This window comes from Streptopelia decaocto (genome assembly GCF_964273445.1).
Source record: "Streptopelia decaocto genome assembly, chromosome: 5".
Taxonomy (NCBI): Eukaryota; Metazoa; Chordata; class Aves; order Columbiformes; family Columbidae; genus Streptopelia; species Streptopelia decaocto.
Genome location: NC_138659.1, coordinates 66,777,610 through 66,797,539, shown reverse-complemented (window position 1 = coordinate 66,797,539; position 19,930 = coordinate 66,777,610). Strand labels below are relative to the sequence as shown.

Genomic DNA, 19,930 nt, shown 5'->3' with positions numbered 1-19,930 from the left:
ATTAAAAGTTATTTGAACATTTCTTGGCAGAAAGGGAGATACAAGGTCAACTGCTTGCTTGCTTCTCCTCTCAGACCTTTGTTCTCTATTGCCATCTCTTAAATAGACACACTTCACTTTTGATTGCCTGAATTTTTATGGATCTGAGGCTCTTTTATTGACTTATAGAAGATGTTTCTTCTTTTACAGTCTCCACATCTAAAGAAAGACGGGGGAGTCCTGGGTTTTGAAAGTCATGGAGCTGAATGCATTGTTCCTCACGCATCTTGAAGAGCTGCATTCTCATTGAGTTGTCCAGGGTTCCAGCACTCAACTCAACACTGCGCTGGGAGAAAAATCTGATTATCACCTCTGTTCAGCTCACTGAAAATTTTCACTGCAGATATAAGACAAATACTTAGTTCTTTGGGCTTTGCAACAAAGGAAACACAAGTTTATGCTTTTCTGCGCATAGGTTGATTTTCTCATTAGGAATAAACTCTAAAGAGAGGCACAGATTATGTGAGTACTGGTCGGTGGTTGTGCTGCCAGTCAGAGGGACCTCAAAAGGCTGGAGAAATGGGCAAACAGGAATCTCATGAGGTTCACAGAATCGCAGACTGGTTGTGGTTGAAGGGACCTCTGGAGATCATCCAGTCCAACCCACCTGCTCACGCAGGGTCACCAGAGCAGATCACACAGGGTCGTGTCCAGGCGGGTTTGAATGTCTCAGAGAAGGAGACTCCACAGCCTCTCTGGGCAGCCTGGGCCAGGCTCTGGCACCTCACAGCAAAGAAGTTTCTCCTCACGTTCAGATGGAACCTCCTGTGCTTCAGTCTGTGCCCGTTGCCCCTCATCCTGTCATTGGGCACCACTGAACAGAGTCTGGTCCATCCTCTTGACACCCACCCTGAGATATTTACAAACACTGATGAGATCCCTCTCAGCTTCTCTTCTCCAGGCTGAACAGACCCAGCTCTTTCAGTCTCTCCTCATAAGATGCTCCAGCAAAGGCACCTGGAGTTGAACAACCCCAAGTACCAGCACAGGCTGGGGCTGACCAGCTGGAAAGGAACTTTGCAGGAAAGGTTCTGGAGTCCTGGTGTAAATAACATCGACATTCTTGCCTTTTTACCACTGTTTGCATCATGCAGCAAGACAAACTAATGTTCATGTACTTCCCAGTTCTCCGGTGAAAACCTCACATGCAGCGTCAAGGATGCTTGAACCGAGACCCAGTTTTGATGCAGCAGATCGCAAGTAACCAGAGTGATGCTCATCTCCACAGCCTCCAAACCTTTTCTGCCTGGGGGCACCCAGGAGCATGTGGTACCCAAAGCCTGTCTTCTGCGCTCCTCCACCTCCTTCCCATCACCACGCAAAAACGCTAATTCTATAGAAGAGACTGCAAGTAACTGGCATTTAAAACAAATAAAAAACCCCTCACTGACTCTGTGGAAATGCCGAGTCCCAGCAGGTCTGTTTGTCATCGTGTTTACACTGGAGTGGTTCCATTAGCCTCTGGGAAGCTAATCCTGATTTACACTTATGAAAATCAGATAGAAATCTAGAGCGAAGCTCATGTTTTATTTTAACAGTTGCTGTTACAAGAGTCTGAAAACAACCACCAGATCGCCCCTATTAAATCAAAGTAAACTGTCAGTGACTTACACCACTTCCGTTAAGTACAGATACCCCAAGAGTATCAAAATGGGAACAGGCATTTGAAATAACATTTCCTGTTATTAAGCAAGAATGCATGGGATTATTTTATTTCAGTATTAGAGAACACATTCTAACTCAAAGCGATGATTTAAAAAAAGAAAAGCAGTAGAATATTTAGCTTGGTCTGAGAAACACAGCCCTGCAAAGTGCTGCTCTCCAGTGCCCGCTCCTGTTACGCTGGAACATTTCGTCTCCACCAACTAGCACCCTGGCACTGGAAAAATAAGGAAAAATAAAATGCTAGGGTTTTTATCACAAGGGAAAAAAATAACATACAGGGAGGAATCAGGGAGAACATTATTATGGAAATTGCATTTTAGATAAAGTTTGTTACACATTTGTCATATTGCAGACATAAAGTTGTAAATATTGACATAACATACACTGGGAAAGGACCAGGACAACTCTAGAAGCGCAGTTACTGAATATTTTCAGTGTTATGCAAGATGTCTCCTACCATCAGGAGAAATTATTTAACTAAGTTTGAGGTGTGCACGCTCTTCCCAGAGGTCAGAAACGCCCAATGCCAGCAGAGGCTGCTGAAAGAGTGGGAGAGGAGCAGAGGTTAAAGGGTTTTTCAATAGAAATCAGTTTGCAATGAAAGATTCCATTTTGTCCAGATGGGAATCTTTTTGAAAGGTGCTGGATTTCTTAGAGATGCTCCAATTTTTTTCCTCAGAACTCATCCATGAAAAATTTCCACCTGAAAATTCATTTCCCACATGAGGCTTCAGTGGAAAACTGGACTGTAGCAGAGTCTGGAATAGCATATGAAACATCCAGAAAGGTGAGACTTTGGTGAAAACCAGTTAGTTTTTCACTTTTCTGGTTGTTTGTTTTTTGGTGGTTGGCTTTGTTTTTGTTTGGTTTGGGGTTTTTTGGTGGGTTGGTTGTGTTTTTCAACTTATTCTGCACACTATGCACTTTTCCTATCTGTGCCCTTCAGTTCTGTGGCTTTGGGGAGCTCACTGACAGCCTTCAGTTCCTATGGATCTTCTCTGCTGTAATGCTGCAAGGATAAAGTGCTTGTAGAAAAGAACAGTCAGTCAGTTTGATCCTTCCATGAACTCGTTTTCAAAAATCTGTGCACATTAACCGATTTGTAGATATAAAATAAGATCAATACAACGTTACACGGGTGCTTATCTGGAAGCAGCAAATACCATTCAACAAGTTCCCTCACAGGAGAGCAAAGGCATCTGCTTTTCAACAACTTCACTAAACCAAGTGCCATATCTTGTCAGAATTCTTCAGATCTTCGTAAATCTTCTTTGTTTTCTATAATCATTGGTTTCACTGTCATTTTTCCTTTGTTAATGTTCAAACTCCTGTTTGCTTTTAAGATGGACTGCAAGCTACTGTAGCTGCAGTCAAATTTTAATTTATATAACTAGAATTGATTTTAATGCTATATTCCCAAAACAATTTCACCTGCAATACTCCCCTGGGCATCCTTCCGTTGCTAAGTAAGCTCCTTGCCAGCCATGGCCCCCCATAGAGCAGCACTTCTCGCACCCCCAGAACATTTAGGGTTCCCTGGCACTGCTGTTCCCTCCCAGGGGCTCCAGCCCAGCGGCTTTATAGTAAAAGAAGAAAGTGAACAAGGCCCCATCAGAGCTACTTAATCATACTTCATCAGATTATTCAGTATCATACAGTGTAAAAAATTCCACTCCATGATACTTACGATGAAAATGATGCCAGGGGTTGTGGGTTTTAGGTTTCTTTTGGTTTGTTGGGTTCTTTTGTTTGGTTTTGCTTTTCTCTTTTTTAATGTATTTTTTTATATATATTCTAGCTAACAAAGCAAATTCTAAGCTTAGACATCTCGGCCTTCAGAAGTTAATTTACAAAGATACAAATAAGTTTGGTTTGGATGCAAAATTTCCTTTGGCAAACTTGCTTCCCAGAAGAAGGTGGACTTTGATAAACTAAAGCAAGTGCAGTGGAAAGCCCCAAGGTGACCACAGGGCCACAGCACGGGCCATGCAGGAAAATCTCAGTGGAAATGTTCACTCTTGAGAAGCCCAACAGGAAAATCTTGTTGTTGTCTTCAGCTATGTAACGTGAGGGTACAAAAGAAGACAGAGGCGTTATTCTTCAAGATAGGCAGAGAAAGGCCAAGAGGCAATGGACACCAGCTCCACCTGGGAAATTCCAATTGTGTATTAGAAAAAAAAAGTTGCCATCATAGCAGTGAAACATTAAATAGGGCACAGAGATGTAAAGGATCTTCATCCCTGGACAAGGCCCTAAGCTGCTCCTACTATGAGCCGCACAGTTGGACCAACTAACCTCTCCAGAGGCCCCTTCCAACCTATTTTCCGTGATGAAATACAAAACCTTGCTGTAAAGACCTGCTGGAATAACATATTTTTAATTATAATAATCAAAATATATACACAATAATGTGTATTTTACATATACCAAGAAAAGAAAAACATTCTGCATTTCAAAACTCATCGGCTGCAATAACAGAGGTAAATAGTCAGTAGTAAGGTTAAGTCACTAATATTAAGAAAAGCGACAATTTGCATGTAAATTGAAGCCAGAAGAAAGCTACAGCAGCTCAGCATTCGGAGACAGGAACTCAAAGGATTTCATTGTACCCAACTCATCTCAACTTCATTACATGACAATAGAGTCTGGATTGTAGGTCTGGACCTAGATTATTATTTAGTGCCCATAAACTGCAGATTCATCTATTTACATCAACTGTTTCGAGATATTAACCTGCAAAGTCAAGGAAAGTATTTTAGTTCTCACAACTGCAACCTAGTTTCACTAAAATTACCTCAATTACCAGACCAAAATGTTGTTTTGAATTGTTCTTCATTTTAGGAGACGTGAACACTGAACTAGCTGTAACAAACTTCTAATGTTTTCAAGTCCAAGGTTCATTTTTACTTAAAAAAAAACCCCAACACAATAAAACTCTTAACAGAGGCTTAAAAAGGTCTTTATAAAATAATCTCCATCACACTTACAATAGTAAGAAAATTATTCTGGTTTCTAGTTTTTAGTAAATATGAACTGCTTCATGTAATCTGCATTAAAGATGGTTCTAACTACAATTCACATTTTATTTTTAAAAGGTGGACCAAAAAAAGGCGTCAAGAAAAGCAGATTATTGCCATTTCTCAACAAATCCTTCTTAAGAAGGACACGTTGCCTTGATGGGCAAAGCGTGTTTGACAGGAGAGCTAAAGGAGAGAAGTAATGATTTGCACGCCAAAAAAACACCTTCCACAGCGATCACTTTATACTTGGCAACTGTACAATTAAACTGATTTAAGATCAAAATTGTGTCACTCCATCCATCTCTCGAATGATGGTGATGATCATCTCAAAATGTAAGTTTGCTTGGAGTGACACTAGAAGGTAGAATCTGAGCGAGTTCTAGACTGGCAGGAAAAAAGTCTGATGCTTATGCTGTCATCTGTAACTATGGAAATACTGGATGTTCTTCAAAACGCTTTTCACCAGGTCTGTCGGAGCAACAAGTGTGGCTGTGCAGAGAAAACACAACATATACATACCGGTAATATTAAATACATCAAGTTTTCTATTCCTGCAGTAGTACTAATAAGTGTGCCAGCACTCAAGTTCAAGAGGACTCAAAAAGATCTAAAAATCCACACACATTTTTAATCAATGTTTTAATGCAAAAAAGCTCCTGAAATATGTTTTGTGGACACAAATTGGCAATTACAATTACAAACAGAGAGAGCTCACAACTGCTCAATAAGATGCCATTCACTTTACATTTTAATTAGCTACTAGATGCTTTAACTCATGGTAGTAGGTTACCCCCATCTATTTAGAGTATCAAAGTGTTTTCACCCTGAGCAGAGATAAGCAGAAGCAGAGAAAAAAATATCTGTAACTATGACTTGAGACTCTGCATAAGCCACTGTGATAACCAATAAAGCACTGTCAGAGCTGTGCTGCCTCTTCCCTACTATTTATCCGTGCTTAAAAAAATGCATTTGATCAGCTATGACATTTCATTTTACAAAGAGATGCTATCAACTGACCACCAGAAACATTCTGTTGCGAAAGACTACTAGAACTGTATGGTGGTAGTTAGAGATATCTAGAATATTCCTCTGAAATGTCAAGTATTTCTCTTCATACTGTGTATTTATGTGCCTTGACATTATCAGTTCTTGTGAAAAAGGGAGAAATACATCAGAAACTACCCTGTTGTATGATTCCAAACAGAAAAGGTACATATTTCTTCCTCCTTGCCTCTCAAAAGAGAATATAGCTTTTTCTATTACATCCAGTGATGTAAACTGGTACAATATGGATCTTCAGTCACGATACACACATCTTAAAATAAAAATACCTGCAAGTATATTTCATATCTAAGACACTCAATTATATAGTATATTTAATTTCTTTTCAAAGTGAACCAACTTCCATGTTATATCATTTTCCTTCTACTTTCAGTCAGCTACACAATGATAATAAAATACTGGCATTTATAAAAGTCTCATTTATTAATTTAACAATATCAACATTTAACATCTTCTTAAGAGAAAAGTGACTTTTTCCCCAGCATACACGTGCACAATTGGTCAACCAACACTACAATTTGCACATCACAACACTGGAACACTGTTGGTGTTATTTCATCTACTGCACTGTAAAGGAAATTTCATAATATCTAATATCACCAAGTTTTCCTACCCTTGAACATTCACTGAACAATTTAATTGGGGAAGAAATATCATAAAGAGAGATCATACTTTTGACATATTTGTACCAGCAGTTATTACCCTATACCAAAATCTCTAACAACAGATATATTTTAGGAATTAAGGGGGGAAGAACTTGAAGACTTCCCCTGCATTTAAGTCTAGAAACCATTTTTGCTATCAAAATCTCACTTTGCAGCTGCCTGCTTCATAATTTAGAATTCAGAGGAAAAGGGAAAGTAAAGACATCTAAGTTGAAGCTGAATTTTATATAAGTACATAAGTTATGTTAGAACAAACTTACAAATTCATGGATCTATACATCAATGTTGTGGCTGTTCAGGATTGATATTCATAGTCCTGTATATTTCTTTGAGAAACAGCAAGGCAGTGTCTTCAGATTCCCTATGAAGAATTAAAAGGTAAGTTATTTTGGTATGGTCTATGTTCTAACTCTTGTAAGCCACACTCCATCCCATTCCAGTTCTCTAAAAAGTTTGTACAACCTATTGCCCTTATCCTTTGGGAACATGGCTTTAATTCTACCAGCTTGCTCTGAGATACAATTGTTCATTAGTTTTGTGTTATTTCTGTATCAGACTAGCTTATGCATTTAAAGCATTTTTCTCCCCACTCTGTCCTCTCTAACTTACTCTGTTTGCAACTTGAAATCATCCTCTTCTTCATCCACTTCTTTGATGTTAGTCATTTGACTTAAATCTCCTCAAATAATCGATCATTTTTTGTCTGCGACGGGCTCCTGAATACATCCCAATAATACATGCTGCTTGTCAAGGGCTCCTTTAGCCCAATGTCAAAACTCAGCCTTACCAGTTCCACCAGGAATATTCTAATTCTTATCTCCTAACTGGCTGGCACTTCCTTGTAAATAGACTATATTAACTATCCATAGTCTTCCTCTCTTCCTTACCACTAAAATGTAAGGAAGTTCTCAACTAATTTAAAGATTAATATTAGTGCCATGTTTTCAAGTTGGTGTTTTTCCTCCCCTTTTCAAAAATCAAAGCTTCAGACTATCTGAATTTAAATCCAACATTGGACAGACTTAATTTTCTTACTTGTCTATAAAGTGTTCTTTAGTCACATGCAAACGATACCAGTATAAAAGATTAACAATCACTGTAAAAAATAACAAAGTTAAACAGGCAAATTTCAACGCAGTCCCAAAGCTGCAGTTGTTTGATAAGGGTAGATTTCTGTGCTTTTTCAAAGAAATGACATAAGGAGGCAGTAAAGAAGATTTAGACATTCAGAACTGTGATCCTCCAAATGTGAGGAACATCATTTGTAGAGCACCAGGACAGAGTTAAATGCGCAAGCTAAGGGACTACAGGTCCCAATTGAGCATTGAGATAATACCCATGTTTCTTGATGGTGTCTGCTATTAAATGAGCAAGCGGACAAGTAGAAGCATCACCACAGAAGCTCCATTCTCTCTCAACAGATCATTTCATTTAAGGCTTTTCCCACCACCCCTCTCAAAAAAAAAAAAAACGAAACACCCACGCTTTCAAATTTAGGTCATTAATCATTGCGCTTATCTTCCTTACTTGAGTGACAAAAAGAAAAAACCTGGCAATGATCAGCTGCCGCCTTGTGGAAAACAGCTCCTGGTTCTTCAGCTCTACCTGTGAATCCACACTGCCACCTGTGGGTCACTGCCACTGTCACCACTGGGTCCCCGGCACTGCCACCCGTGGGTCACCAGCTGCTGGGGAGCCCTGCCAGAGTGCCAAGCTCAGCAGCGCTGGTAAAAATCCCTTCTCCTACTGATCTTTAGTAACATGATACTGACTTGACTAGTACCTTGGCAGGTAAAGCTTTCTATTCCATATTTTAACCCCTGGAAAACAAATGCCTGCTTCTAAAAATTATTAGTTATGGAAAATCAAAACCTTCAAAAACAGTGAGAGCGCTGCTTGTCCAACACCTGCTGAACTCCGAACAAGACACTGGTATTTTCCTTCCGGAATAACAAAACCAGTCACTTCCCTCCACCCCCAGCATTTTGCTGAGCTCAGCAGCTACCACCCCAGCTTGGCCAAGACACAAAGCTGTGCTGACCTGTTGCCAAACAGAGTTTACACATCCTCTGCTCTAACATCCCACTTCTTGTCTATTTTCATGTGTGCTTAATTTTATGACGGTAATAAAATGCATACAATGACACACTAAAAAAAAAGAACAACTCATAAAGGTAAATACAATAAATAGGTCAATAGTTACTGCTATTCCTATAAATGGAATTACACCGTCTCCATTTGAAACACATAAGCACTTAAAAGAAAAAAAAAAGACAAAACAAAACAAAAGCAGATAAGGCAATGGTGTACTTTGGCTGACTACATGATGACACAAAACTCTGCTTCTTGTTCTAGAAATTGTTCTGTATATGAGCAAGTGGTAAATTATAACCATCCAAATTTACAGGAAGACCCATGGTGCCTTTTATCTTCTTTTTACTTGTTAATCTTTTATAGCAGAGCATCAATATCCAGCAATTTCATTCCAGCATGAAAAGGTAGTAAAGTTTTACTACACATTGTAGTCTAATTCCTTTATGAATAGTTTTATTTGAAGAACTACAGTTGTCACAACGCTCACAGATAGAGCTCTCCTTGTTCTGAAAATGACTGTAGCTAAAGTGTGTGTTTGGAGTGTCAAAGTTCAAGAGACCAGTATACATCTTCATTGCAAAGAAGACGATAGATGTGTTCACTTTGTGCCAACACATCATTTTATTCTGAAATTCTATTAGCTAACAGTGACATCTAGGTGTGACACCTCAAGACTGACTTTCCTGGTGGTCACATATACTGTTTACCTTAATACTCAAATTGTCTCAATGATATAACACTGGAGCATCCAGAGTATAACAAATTTATCTTTACAGTATGCCTGTGTGGGAAGGCAATGTCTTTCCAAATGAGAGGCCGTTTCAGAATTAAGTGATGAGGACCTCGTATCCATTTTTGTCAAAACATACTTGAAGTGAAACACTAGGGCATGATTTTTAACAGAGATCTCCTGAGTTTTCATTATAAAATACTCAAGACAGGAAGCATGTTTCTAGCTGTTATCACATTGGTCACAGGTAAATAACAGACAACAGGAGTTAAGATGACAGGCATGTCATTACCAACATGTAAAGATATACAGTTATATCAGAAAAGCAGTATTTATAGAATCACAAATATTTCCTCTTACCAGTAGCACAAATGACTCTGTAAAGCAAAAAGGTATTCATTGAAGCTTTCAATTGGTTTTTCTTGTAGAACATAATCAATACGACGCCCTCCATTTAGCATTCCAATCTTCACTGAAAAGTCTTCATCTTTTGGAGGCTCTGGACTTTCAGTGATCTTTTCAGCTAAAATTAAAGAGTTTAAGATTTATACTATTTTCAAGCACAGCCCGCTTGACTATAATCAAGATAAATTACCCATTTTCCATGCTATAATTTCCAAGTGCTTGCAATAAGACAATAATTACAGTCTTAACTGACTGCACCACTGCATCATTCAGAAAGGTTACTGGAACTATAGGCTTCTTTCATAATAGATTAAATGGAATCTGTTTGAGGAACAGCTCACATAAAGCAGCAGGTGAGCAACTTTAAAAACAAACCACATGGTTTATACATAGACATATCCAGTCATTTGACAGGCAAATAACCTGAAATAATATCTTTTTACATCCCCTTGCACAGAGTCAATCACTATCCTCAATTTAAACTAAGAGGAATGTTTTCTTTGTAAGTATAGACCAAGCCAGTATTACTAAAGACCAACAGATAATTCACAACTGGGAAGCCTGCCCTTGGTATCATTAGGGTAATATTTATATCTGACTTAAGTTTATTTACCCCAGCATCATTTTTTTCTGTTACAGTACATACTTAAATGCTCCTTGACTGGTCCAAAAGACTCACCAGAACACTACTGAAGAGAATATATCTCACAAATAAATATGTATTTATACTGATTTGCCCTAAGGGGAAAGAAAACACAACTGATTTAAAAACCTGCCCTTCTAACTTAAAGTTGAAAGGTTATACAAACCCAAGCCTAAAATATTGTCCATTAAAAATTTAACTTCTCTTTCCTAAAAGACAAAAAAAATGCAACAATAGAGCTCACATTTAATGTTAATACTCCAAAAGCAGAGAAGTCTCCTTAATAAGGTCAGGAAAATCCGACAGTAAGCGGTCACTAGAATGTTCATGTTTCTACTAATTTGAGATTGCCATGTTATAAGGAAACCAATGTGATCACATACCTTCTACCACCTGCTTTTCTTCTTCCTCCTTAATTTGGTTAGCTACTTTCTCCAGTTCTGCTTGTAGCTGAGTTGAAGACGTATGAGCACGTGCAAATTCGTTCAGGGTCTGCCATGCACTCTTCAAAGAGCTGATAAAACCCTGTTTCAGGTCAGAACCCATACGAGACAGAGAGTCTCTCAACTCTAAGGGAAAATCACCATAGGAGAAGGATTTAAAATTATAAACTAACATCAGAATGATGAAACTGTTCAAAAAACATCCCAATTATTAGGAGAAAGGGGCCTGCTATGTCATGAACACGTGTATCATGCTTCTCTATTCCATTTTAAAATATTAGTTAAAATGTAATTAATGCACAGTTAATTTCTCACTGTATGGTCAATGAATTCACACCTATTAGCACAGGGAACAGTGCAACAGACTCCACGTCTAGAAGGGTCCACAAAAATAGCTACACCAGCCAATCCCTGACCCTCACCACCCACCACCACATGACTATTCCATGGACATTCAGCTATGTCAAAGCAAAACCACTAAAGAGTAACAGACCATATTTTTTTCTTTCACTATACACACTTTTTAAGACTTGTAACCTAAACCATTCCTTTAACAAGGACCTTGTCTAGTCTAGGAAAGCAGACTCATTCTAATGTACCACTCTCAAGTATGGATGCTGCATCATTTCTCCATCCAAGTGCCTGCAGACAGGCTTTCAGGAGGAGTCTGTGAACTCACGTAACAGTAATATTGTCAACTGCACAGCAAAGTTGACTTTCCTATCAGGTACACAAAGTTTAAGTGCAGCACCTTGATCTGATGTGTACTTGTGAGCAACAAAACCCAGTCCTTGCCCACCAACGGCTAGGGAACCACTCTTCTCCTCGATGTTTCAATAAACAGACACTGGTTAAACACTTCATGGTGGTCATTAGGGACAAGGTAAAAGAAAACAGTAAACTTAGTTTCTGTTTCACATCATCTTAAAAATCAATGTGAACAAGCGATGGAGAACAATTTTGAAATGGAACTTTGGTAATCAGAAGCTCAAATCTGGAGGAATCACGATTATTACATCTGAATGCAATTGTGTATGCCCAATTTATGGGGCTGGGAGGAATCCCTGTGGATGTTCAAGAAAAACATGAAGTCAGATATGTAGAAATATTCATTACTCTCTTGACATTTTATGATATTCTAATGCATCAAACAAGTAAATTAGCAATAACATCCATATATGAAATAAGTTGTTACCCAGGTGAAGTCTTTTTCTGCCTTTATGATGTGGAATGAGAACTGGTTTTAAATCCAGGTCTTCAGTGATCATTGGTTCTAACCTGTAAGCTACTGGGTCAAGCTGTTAAGAAACAACACATTGACATTTTGTCACCTTAGAAATTACTCCAATTACCACATTTCCGCAAAAAATATTGCTATTTATGATTAACAGAGAACCATTCTTTAATTCTGTTCTATTTCAGTTTACAGAAACTCAGTTCCTGAACATTTAGTTTAATCATAAGATTAGGCCGGTTCATTGACTAATTAGGTCTTGTTTTCTTACAGAGATTCTAAAGAGAAAACACAACAGTGAAAGAGTAGTGAAATTTTCTTGCACTCTGATGATTTCTACCAACATGTCACTATTTAATTCTTAAGCAAATGGGACAGAAGAGGACAAGTGTACTGTCTGCACTGCAAAAACTCTAAGGAGTTCTAAATTTCCCAGAATCTTCACTGGAAACTCTGAAAACTCGTGTAAACAGCTCAAATACAACCACTTCATAAAAATCTACAATTTCTTGAAATTAATTTTTGAAAAGTTCTTTAAGCTCTGAAAATGAACAGGGCAAATATTTTCAAGCTAATCCATACCTACAATGACATGTATGGAACCGACAGCCAGCTCTACATCTCTTTCACAGTAAAGGCCACAAATATTTGGAATATATATTTCAGTTGGGACATTTTTTTTTAAAAAAGGGTGTTTTGGGAAATGTACATAGGACAACAGGAGGTGTAATGTTCAGAGGTTAAAACTTAGTGTTCTGCATTGCTGCCATCTGCATCAATCAAAATGAAATGCCAAAAGCTCTGCTTACTCACTGGGTGATAGATATTGAAGAATCCCTTGCAGGTGGGAAGTCTGTAGTTCTCATCAATCTTGTCCACACCTCTCACAGTGAGGAACACACCAATAGGAGAACCAAGAGCAAAGAAAATATCTGGCTCAAAGTCCAATGCGCTGTAAACCACAGAAACCTACCAGACAGAAATTGGATATATAACCTCTCAGAACCGCCAGCCACTTAACATAATGCTTAGTGTGGAAGGAAAAACAAGTTGTCTTAAATCAATCACATGCTCGCAGAACTTCCAGGAAGCTACAGCTGCATTGCCCTCTTCTATACTACTATTATAATACCATTACGTTTTAATATATTTTAATATCAAAATGTTTTCTTTTAAAAAAGTAAATAAAAGTACAAAAAAAGTTTAAAAATATATTTAAAACAGGAAGTCTTAGAGGTTTGGTTTTTAAGTTGAGGTAAAACAAATATAACAGCATAAATGGACCAATTTAGGCTACCATGCACAAAGCCACAGTACCATTCAATATTATGTCATTCACACAGTTCTGCTTCTGGAACACAACCGTGTTTACAGCTGAAAGGATAAAAATGAATTGTAGCAGCATCCTTGTTACACTAAGTTTTGCTTTTCAGCAATCTAACCCACTCTCCCAGCCCTCCCTCCCACCAAAGGGTAGAGTTCTACGTAAACATAATTTTTGTACAACAATCAGGGAAAGTAGCCCAAAATCATCAACAATAAAATAAAAATTAAAATAAAATAACTAAATAAATGGAAAGCAAGCAAAAGGCAGTTTCACCTGGCCAGTTCCAACTTCAAAATACTCATAGTCAATGTTCACAGAAGAAACGGATGCACCAACTGGAAGTTTCCTCTTTGAGTGCAGCTGAGCAGCCTCTGAAGGGGAGACAGCACTAACTGTCTCCTTTGCTTTCTGGGCATCTTCTTGTGTTTGGAGTGTGGCAGCCAGCACCGCCTTCTTTTCTGCTACTGCTTTCTTTTGTTCCTTTTGAAACAAGTTTCAAAACAAGGAGAAAAAGTTTATTTCACTGTTGTCAAAATTCCTTTTATATATCCATAGTGTTAACAAGTGTGTTAAAGAATAGAAGTTACTCCACAGCAAGGAAGTCAGTTACATTTGCTTAATAATTTTTTATATCATTCCTGAAAAATGTATTTACCTGCTTTGCTGCTCTGTCTTTTACAAAGTTAGCTATTTTCTTTCTTGGTCCAAGAGGTATCCCCATTTCCTTGAGGTCATCGACTGTACACATTAGCTAAAAAAAGCCCCACACACATCAGAACTGTTGTAGTCGCAAATATCATCTCTTATTTGCAATGACTTATAAATTAGATAAGACATTTCGCAAAGCTACAGAAATCACCAAAAAATTAAGACAACATGATACAAAGTGCCCTAAACACACACACACAAAAAAACCCTCAACATAAACCTCCATATCATAGGAAACCCCCATAAGTTAAGTGAACATTATTTACCAAAGACTCCATGTCAATCCGCTCCTTTTCAAACGTGCTTGCATACTCTGACAAACTGAGCATTTCCAGCGTCTTCTGCAAAGTAGGAACATCATCATCTACTTCAGGCTCACAAAGGTCATCACCAGAAGTAGTAACTGAGGAGCCCAAGGAACTGGTATCTTCAGTCATCTTAACAAAACAGCACAGAAATAGAATCACATGATATAACAGTGAAAAGCCAATATGCAGCAAATAAAAACATTATTATAGGTAAGCTTTGTAACTTCATGCCCGTTTTTCATAAAGCAGGATACAGATTTTCCACTAGTAATTGACCAGCAAAACATAAATTTAAAAATGACAAAGGTTTCTTGTGATTTCCAACACAAAAAGAATATATTTCCTTGTAATCATCAAGCTAATCACTGGTTTCAGCCTGAACACAGACAGATTCTCTTCCTCTTACACATCTCCCCCACCATTCAGCTACTGTTAAGACCAAGTTGTGGGTCCACAAAGGTCAAAGCTGATGTTCATGATCAAATCCCATTACTAGTAAACTCATAAATTCAGAGAGATGCAAGTAGTTTGTCCTGAGAATTGACAATATTTACTAAGTTGCACATTTCCATTAATATATTAAAATGTAATATCAGAAGCCACAATTGTGTTTCAGCCAATAAATTCTGAAAACATCAGACCTATTTGCCTGGAAAGATTAGAATGCAAATTACCTGTTTATCATGAACAGCCATATCCTTTACAGTCCCATTAACACCAGAGAATGGTCCGCTATTTACTGATGAAGCCAAGTCCTTCTGGTTAGACAATATGTCAAATAGAATTAAGGAACCTGGAAATAGAAATTAAAGTTGCCTTGGGAAAAATGACAGATTTTCCTGTCCATAAATCCTAAGGAAGATTGATATGCAATAGTAATAGCAATGTACGCATTGATCAAAAACGACGGTTGAATTAAAACTGAAACATCCACATATTAACATGAACATGATCATTCTCAGCAAAAAGCAAACCTTTTTTTTCCCATTTATGTGAAATAACTTTACATAATTGCCATGATTAAACTGTCTTTCCTTAACCATCTTACACTGTTTACCAAACTGGAAGTACCAGCCCAAAACAGTATGTCATGTGTCTTTAAAACACTTATTTGCTGATCTAAAAAATCATCTTAATTTACTAAGTGGGGGTTCTAAGACACAGAAGTTACCCACCTAACAAGACACCAGATAAACTGTCAACTTTTAAACATGAATTAGACACTAAGTCTTCACATAGGGAACTAAGGCAGGGGGAGAATTCACGCACCTGTGAAGTGCTAACCCTCGCTCAAAGCTCTATAAACTTAACTACTGAGAAGTGTTTGACTTTTAGTCAGCACTATTCTGAAAGATAGCCATGCCCTATCAGCTAATTTTAACCTTATGCTTAACAATCGTTCCAGTTCCCTTAGTGCATGAATGTTGGTTTAATCCCCAATCAATTCCTTTGACAGTTACCTAAACTGTGTCCAGCCACAGAGACTCCTCCTTTGAAGTCTGGGTTGCGACTCATGAAAAGCGCGTACAATCGATTCATCTCCATCCCCACTTTTTCCACAATGGTCTGGCAGTAGGTGGGGCTGTTGTAGAACAGAACGTCAAGGAGCGTTTCATTGGTGAAGTGGCGCAGGCGTCCAATGCTTGGCAAAGTGATTTTTTTTATGTTCCTAGTAACACAAAATCATTAGAAGCATGAGTGCCTTTGAGGAAATGCAGAGAAGAACTTTGTTAGCTTTTGAAACAACAGGCAGAAGAACTGCAGTGTAAATACTAGATATGGTCTCTACAGACATTAAAAAAAAACATAGAGACTTCTGGCCTCGTTGCATATTCATACAGCAGTGCTATCTGCTAACTGTACATATCTGAGAAAGATACAGTTCCCTTTTTATTCTCCAGGCTGAAAAAACGCCTGAAAGCGTCCTTTCTCTGTTCAACACTGCTCTCATACAGTAGCATGGAAGTTTTGCGAGCAGATTGGTAGGAGTGGAAGAGAAAAAGAACTCGCATAAAAAATTGAAAGTTAAATCGAACTAACAGGAAACATAACACTCTTTTTGGAGAAAAAGTTCAGCGTCACCATCTGCCTGCCTGGAGTTAAGACAGCTGCACTGGAAGTGCTAGAGAACTGTGAGCCTTAGTCAGTTAGCATTGCCTGCTTTGATTCACAGAATGAAGACCTTAATTCCTCATGATAATGTACTGTTCCAACAAGAGTAAAAGACTTAAAACTCTAGGAAAGCAGTATGACTTGGCTGAGCTAGAACAGTCTGGAGAACACCAGCATGTGCTCCAAGCGGTTCAGGTTGCTACCCTCACAATTTCTGCTTTCCCATCTTGGAGCGAGAGAAAACAGCTTGAAACGTCAAGCGACAGCAAAGCAACAGGCACCAAGAAGTGATTTTTAAATAGATTTTTAAATGTGGTAACACTCCTACCTAAATATAGATACTTTGTTTAAAACAAAAAAAACCCAAAACCAAAAACCACTTAGCTCAATTGCCTAGTCATAATTCAGGTACTGCTCTAGGACAACACGTCTCCACACCCACTATCTCATACTTAGAATCACTGCCTCTACACTCACCATCATCTATCAGCACATTAGCCACTTTCACAAACATGCAGTATTGAAAAGTGTGTGTATACGTATCCTGTCACACAGTGTCACGAAAATAAACAAGAGAAAATACTCTACATGCCTTTCCAGCTTTCCTTATCCTCCTTATCAAAATGTGAATTAAAAAATTTAGCAATTCTCTTTTGTAACCCAGTCATACTTTCATTCATCTAGCCTATTAACTTTATTCACCTAGTGTATTAACTTCTCTTTTTATCCACTTGATGAAAACTGTTAAGATGCCACTTGTATGAAGAGTTCACAACATTAAACAATCTACTCACCTGTCTACACCTGTTGCATCTCCATGCAGAGCACTGTGCCAGTGAACCGGCAGGAACTCCACCCTGCTCACTTTGCGTTCCTCTAAAGATTTCTTAAAGTGAGCCTGCAACAGCTTCAGAGAAACAGTCCTAAAATCATCAACTGCAGAGAAGAAGAATGAAAATCTGCTAGTAGCAGTACTCAAGTATAATACAATTACAAATATTCTTTTTTTCCCCCCCCCCTCTCCATTTTCAGACATGGTCAAAATACGAATGAAGGAAACTGCAAAGTGGAAAAATCTTTGTAAGTATAATATTACTCCCCTGAGAAAATATATTTTTTGTAAAAGTGGATTTTCTAACAAGCTTCGATGTATCTCACAAAGAATGCATTTTTACTCCATGACCAGACGTGGCCTTCTTAATTTAGTCAGCTGTGATGGAATGTATTTAAAACAAAAAGCAAACAAAAACCACCCCACACACAAACCACACAAAGCAAATACATACACCCACACCACAAAAAATACCACACCCCACAAAGCCCAAAGCCAAACCACTCTCCAAGTCTAATATTGAGGACTAATAATAACAGTTAAAGCTGTAAGACCGAAAAATACACAGAATGCACTTCAGAAAATAATCAGGAAAAAAAATCCTACTTAAAACTGAACTTCTTAACATTAGGTACATGCTTATCTGAATGAGAGATATAGAGACCCACATTAACTGCTTAGTTAAGAACACGACTTCTCATTAAAAGAAGCAAAAAAACTTACCACATTCAACAATGCTTCTAAATCTCAGGTCACATACAGGACCTATGCCATGAACCATAAATACTAGATGGTCAATTTGGGACATTTCTCCTGTAGAAAAAAAATAAAAATAAAAAATTCAGAGTACCGACATGTACTGCAGCGGTGAAGTTTAGAGTCAAGTAACCTTAAGATATACTTGCTTTATAATGCCTATTGCGTAACATGGTTCGGGATATAACATAGCCCATCGGACTCCTTCAATTAAAAAAAACAAAACTAGATAATCTCTTTCAGGCAGCTTAGACTAAGGAACAAATTTAGACTCCAGGCACGAGCAGCACATTGCTGTTTTACCCACTATTGTCCAGCTTTTGCACAAAGCCGAACTGACTGCTCCAGCTGCAGACCCACGCGCAGTACTCACGTACCATCAGGAATTTCATCGTGGTCAGCATCCGTCCCACGTTTTACTACCCTGGGTCTTGCCTGACCATCTTGAGTGGTGCCCCATTCATCTGGTATCGCAGAAGGTTGGAACTGAACTATGACCTGAAAAAAATACATCATCCAATTAAACACAAAATCCTTATGATTCATATTGTTAGTCTGAATGCATTGCATAGCTTAACACAATTTAATTTGACTGCTTCACCTTGCATCTGAGACAACTGTTTTCTTTAATTAGCACAAATGCAAAAAAAAAAGCCTTAGAAAACCCTAGGGCTATTCCCTGTGGCAGTGACAGCTTCACTAAAACTATATTCCGAAATAACACAGATAAATCTCGTTAGTATTAAAAGCAACCAGATGCTTTAAACAAAAATAATCACTAGTTGAAGAAGGCAGCCTGCTCAGTAACTCTTAACAATTTTAACTCCTCCAACAAGCATTATTCAAACTCTTCTTTGCTAAACCCCCACACCTACTCTTCCTTAACAGATTACTGTTTATGTGAGGAATCTGAACACTACCCCTATTTATTATACAATTACTCTATCACCAGGTGGAGATAAGGTTGAAGTCCATGTTTTAATCACAAAAGACTGCTAACAAAATATTTAGAGTAACTTTTAAAGGTTTTTTTGCTATACTTTCTCATGGTTTAAAAATAGTTCCAGTGGAAGATTTCTCACGGCTTAGATACACACATTACCTTACAGTTACATTAATGCTCTTCTCCACGTGAAAGCACTCAGTTTACATTACCTTCCATTTGGTACAGACTGTCTGAGGTTAAACTAATTCAAATTGTATCCCATTTGCTGCCAGTTATGCTTAGTCAAAATATTTACTATGTAAACCCTTATTCTTCCTAGGTTTCAGAAAGCATTGTCTTTTAATCATGAGACAGCATATTGAAGCAAGGAAGAATTCAGTGTTCTATAAACTTTATCATCTTTAATGCATACATATTCAAAGCAATCAACAAGTACATTTCAAGCAAGACTAAGACTGCATTCAATTTATGCTTCCATCCATCTGCTCATTCACCCCTAGTGAATTCTAGGAGAACCAATCACCAAAACATATTACCTTGGGATTATGCATAACAATTGTCTCCCCATTTGGAAATTCAAGTCGCCGATGCCATTGATTTGTAGTTACAGCCCTTTTATATTCTGCCTGAAACAGTAAACAAGTTACATGAAATCAGTATGCCTTCTCAAACAAACTATTTTTTGGGCTTGTGCACAGTCTGTAATGTTAAGGCTATAATTTACTGAACTTTATACAAAAGTGTCACATGAAGCACTCCACGAGTTGATTCTAGGTCACAGCAGTGCAGGACCCATGCATGAGCAACAGGGCATTCCAGCAACTCCGCTTGCCAGGATTTGCTTACTTATGTTCCAGAAAGCGCATTCTGGAAATCATTTTAATGAAACACAAAAGGTATTTCTAAGGCCATAAATGCAAAGAACTATCAAGTTCTTTGTT

At 38.1% G+C, this 19,930-nt stretch overlaps 1 protein-coding gene across 1 annotated transcript in view; it reads right to left on the bottom strand.

Moving 5' to 3' along the window:
• Positions 1 to 4,065: 4,065 nt before the first annotated feature.
• SEC23IP (SEC23 interacting protein) overlaps positions 4,066 to 19,930 on the bottom strand; it is a gene marked incomplete at its 5' end in the record, with an annotated part of 23,292 nt that continues 7,427 nt past the window's right edge. The window contains 15 exon segments of the mRNA XM_082052866.1: positions 4,066 to 5,213; positions 6,712 to 6,812; positions 9,636 to 9,798; positions 10,707 to 10,892; positions 11,962 to 12,064; positions 12,814 to 12,969; positions 13,601 to 13,807; positions 13,983 to 14,078; positions 14,302 to 14,472; positions 15,018 to 15,136; positions 15,804 to 16,012; positions 17,250 to 17,391; positions 18,011 to 18,100; positions 18,421 to 18,541; positions 19,526 to 19,615. Coding sequence (XP_081908992.1) covers positions 6,731 to 6,812; positions 9,636 to 9,798; positions 10,707 to 10,892; positions 11,962 to 12,064; positions 12,814 to 12,969; positions 13,601 to 13,807; positions 13,983 to 14,078; positions 14,302 to 14,472; positions 15,018 to 15,136; positions 15,804 to 16,012; positions 17,250 to 17,391; positions 18,011 to 18,100; positions 18,421 to 18,541; positions 19,526 to 19,615 — 1,935 coding nt within the window. The 3' untranslated portion in view covers positions 4,066 to 5,213; positions 6,712 to 6,730.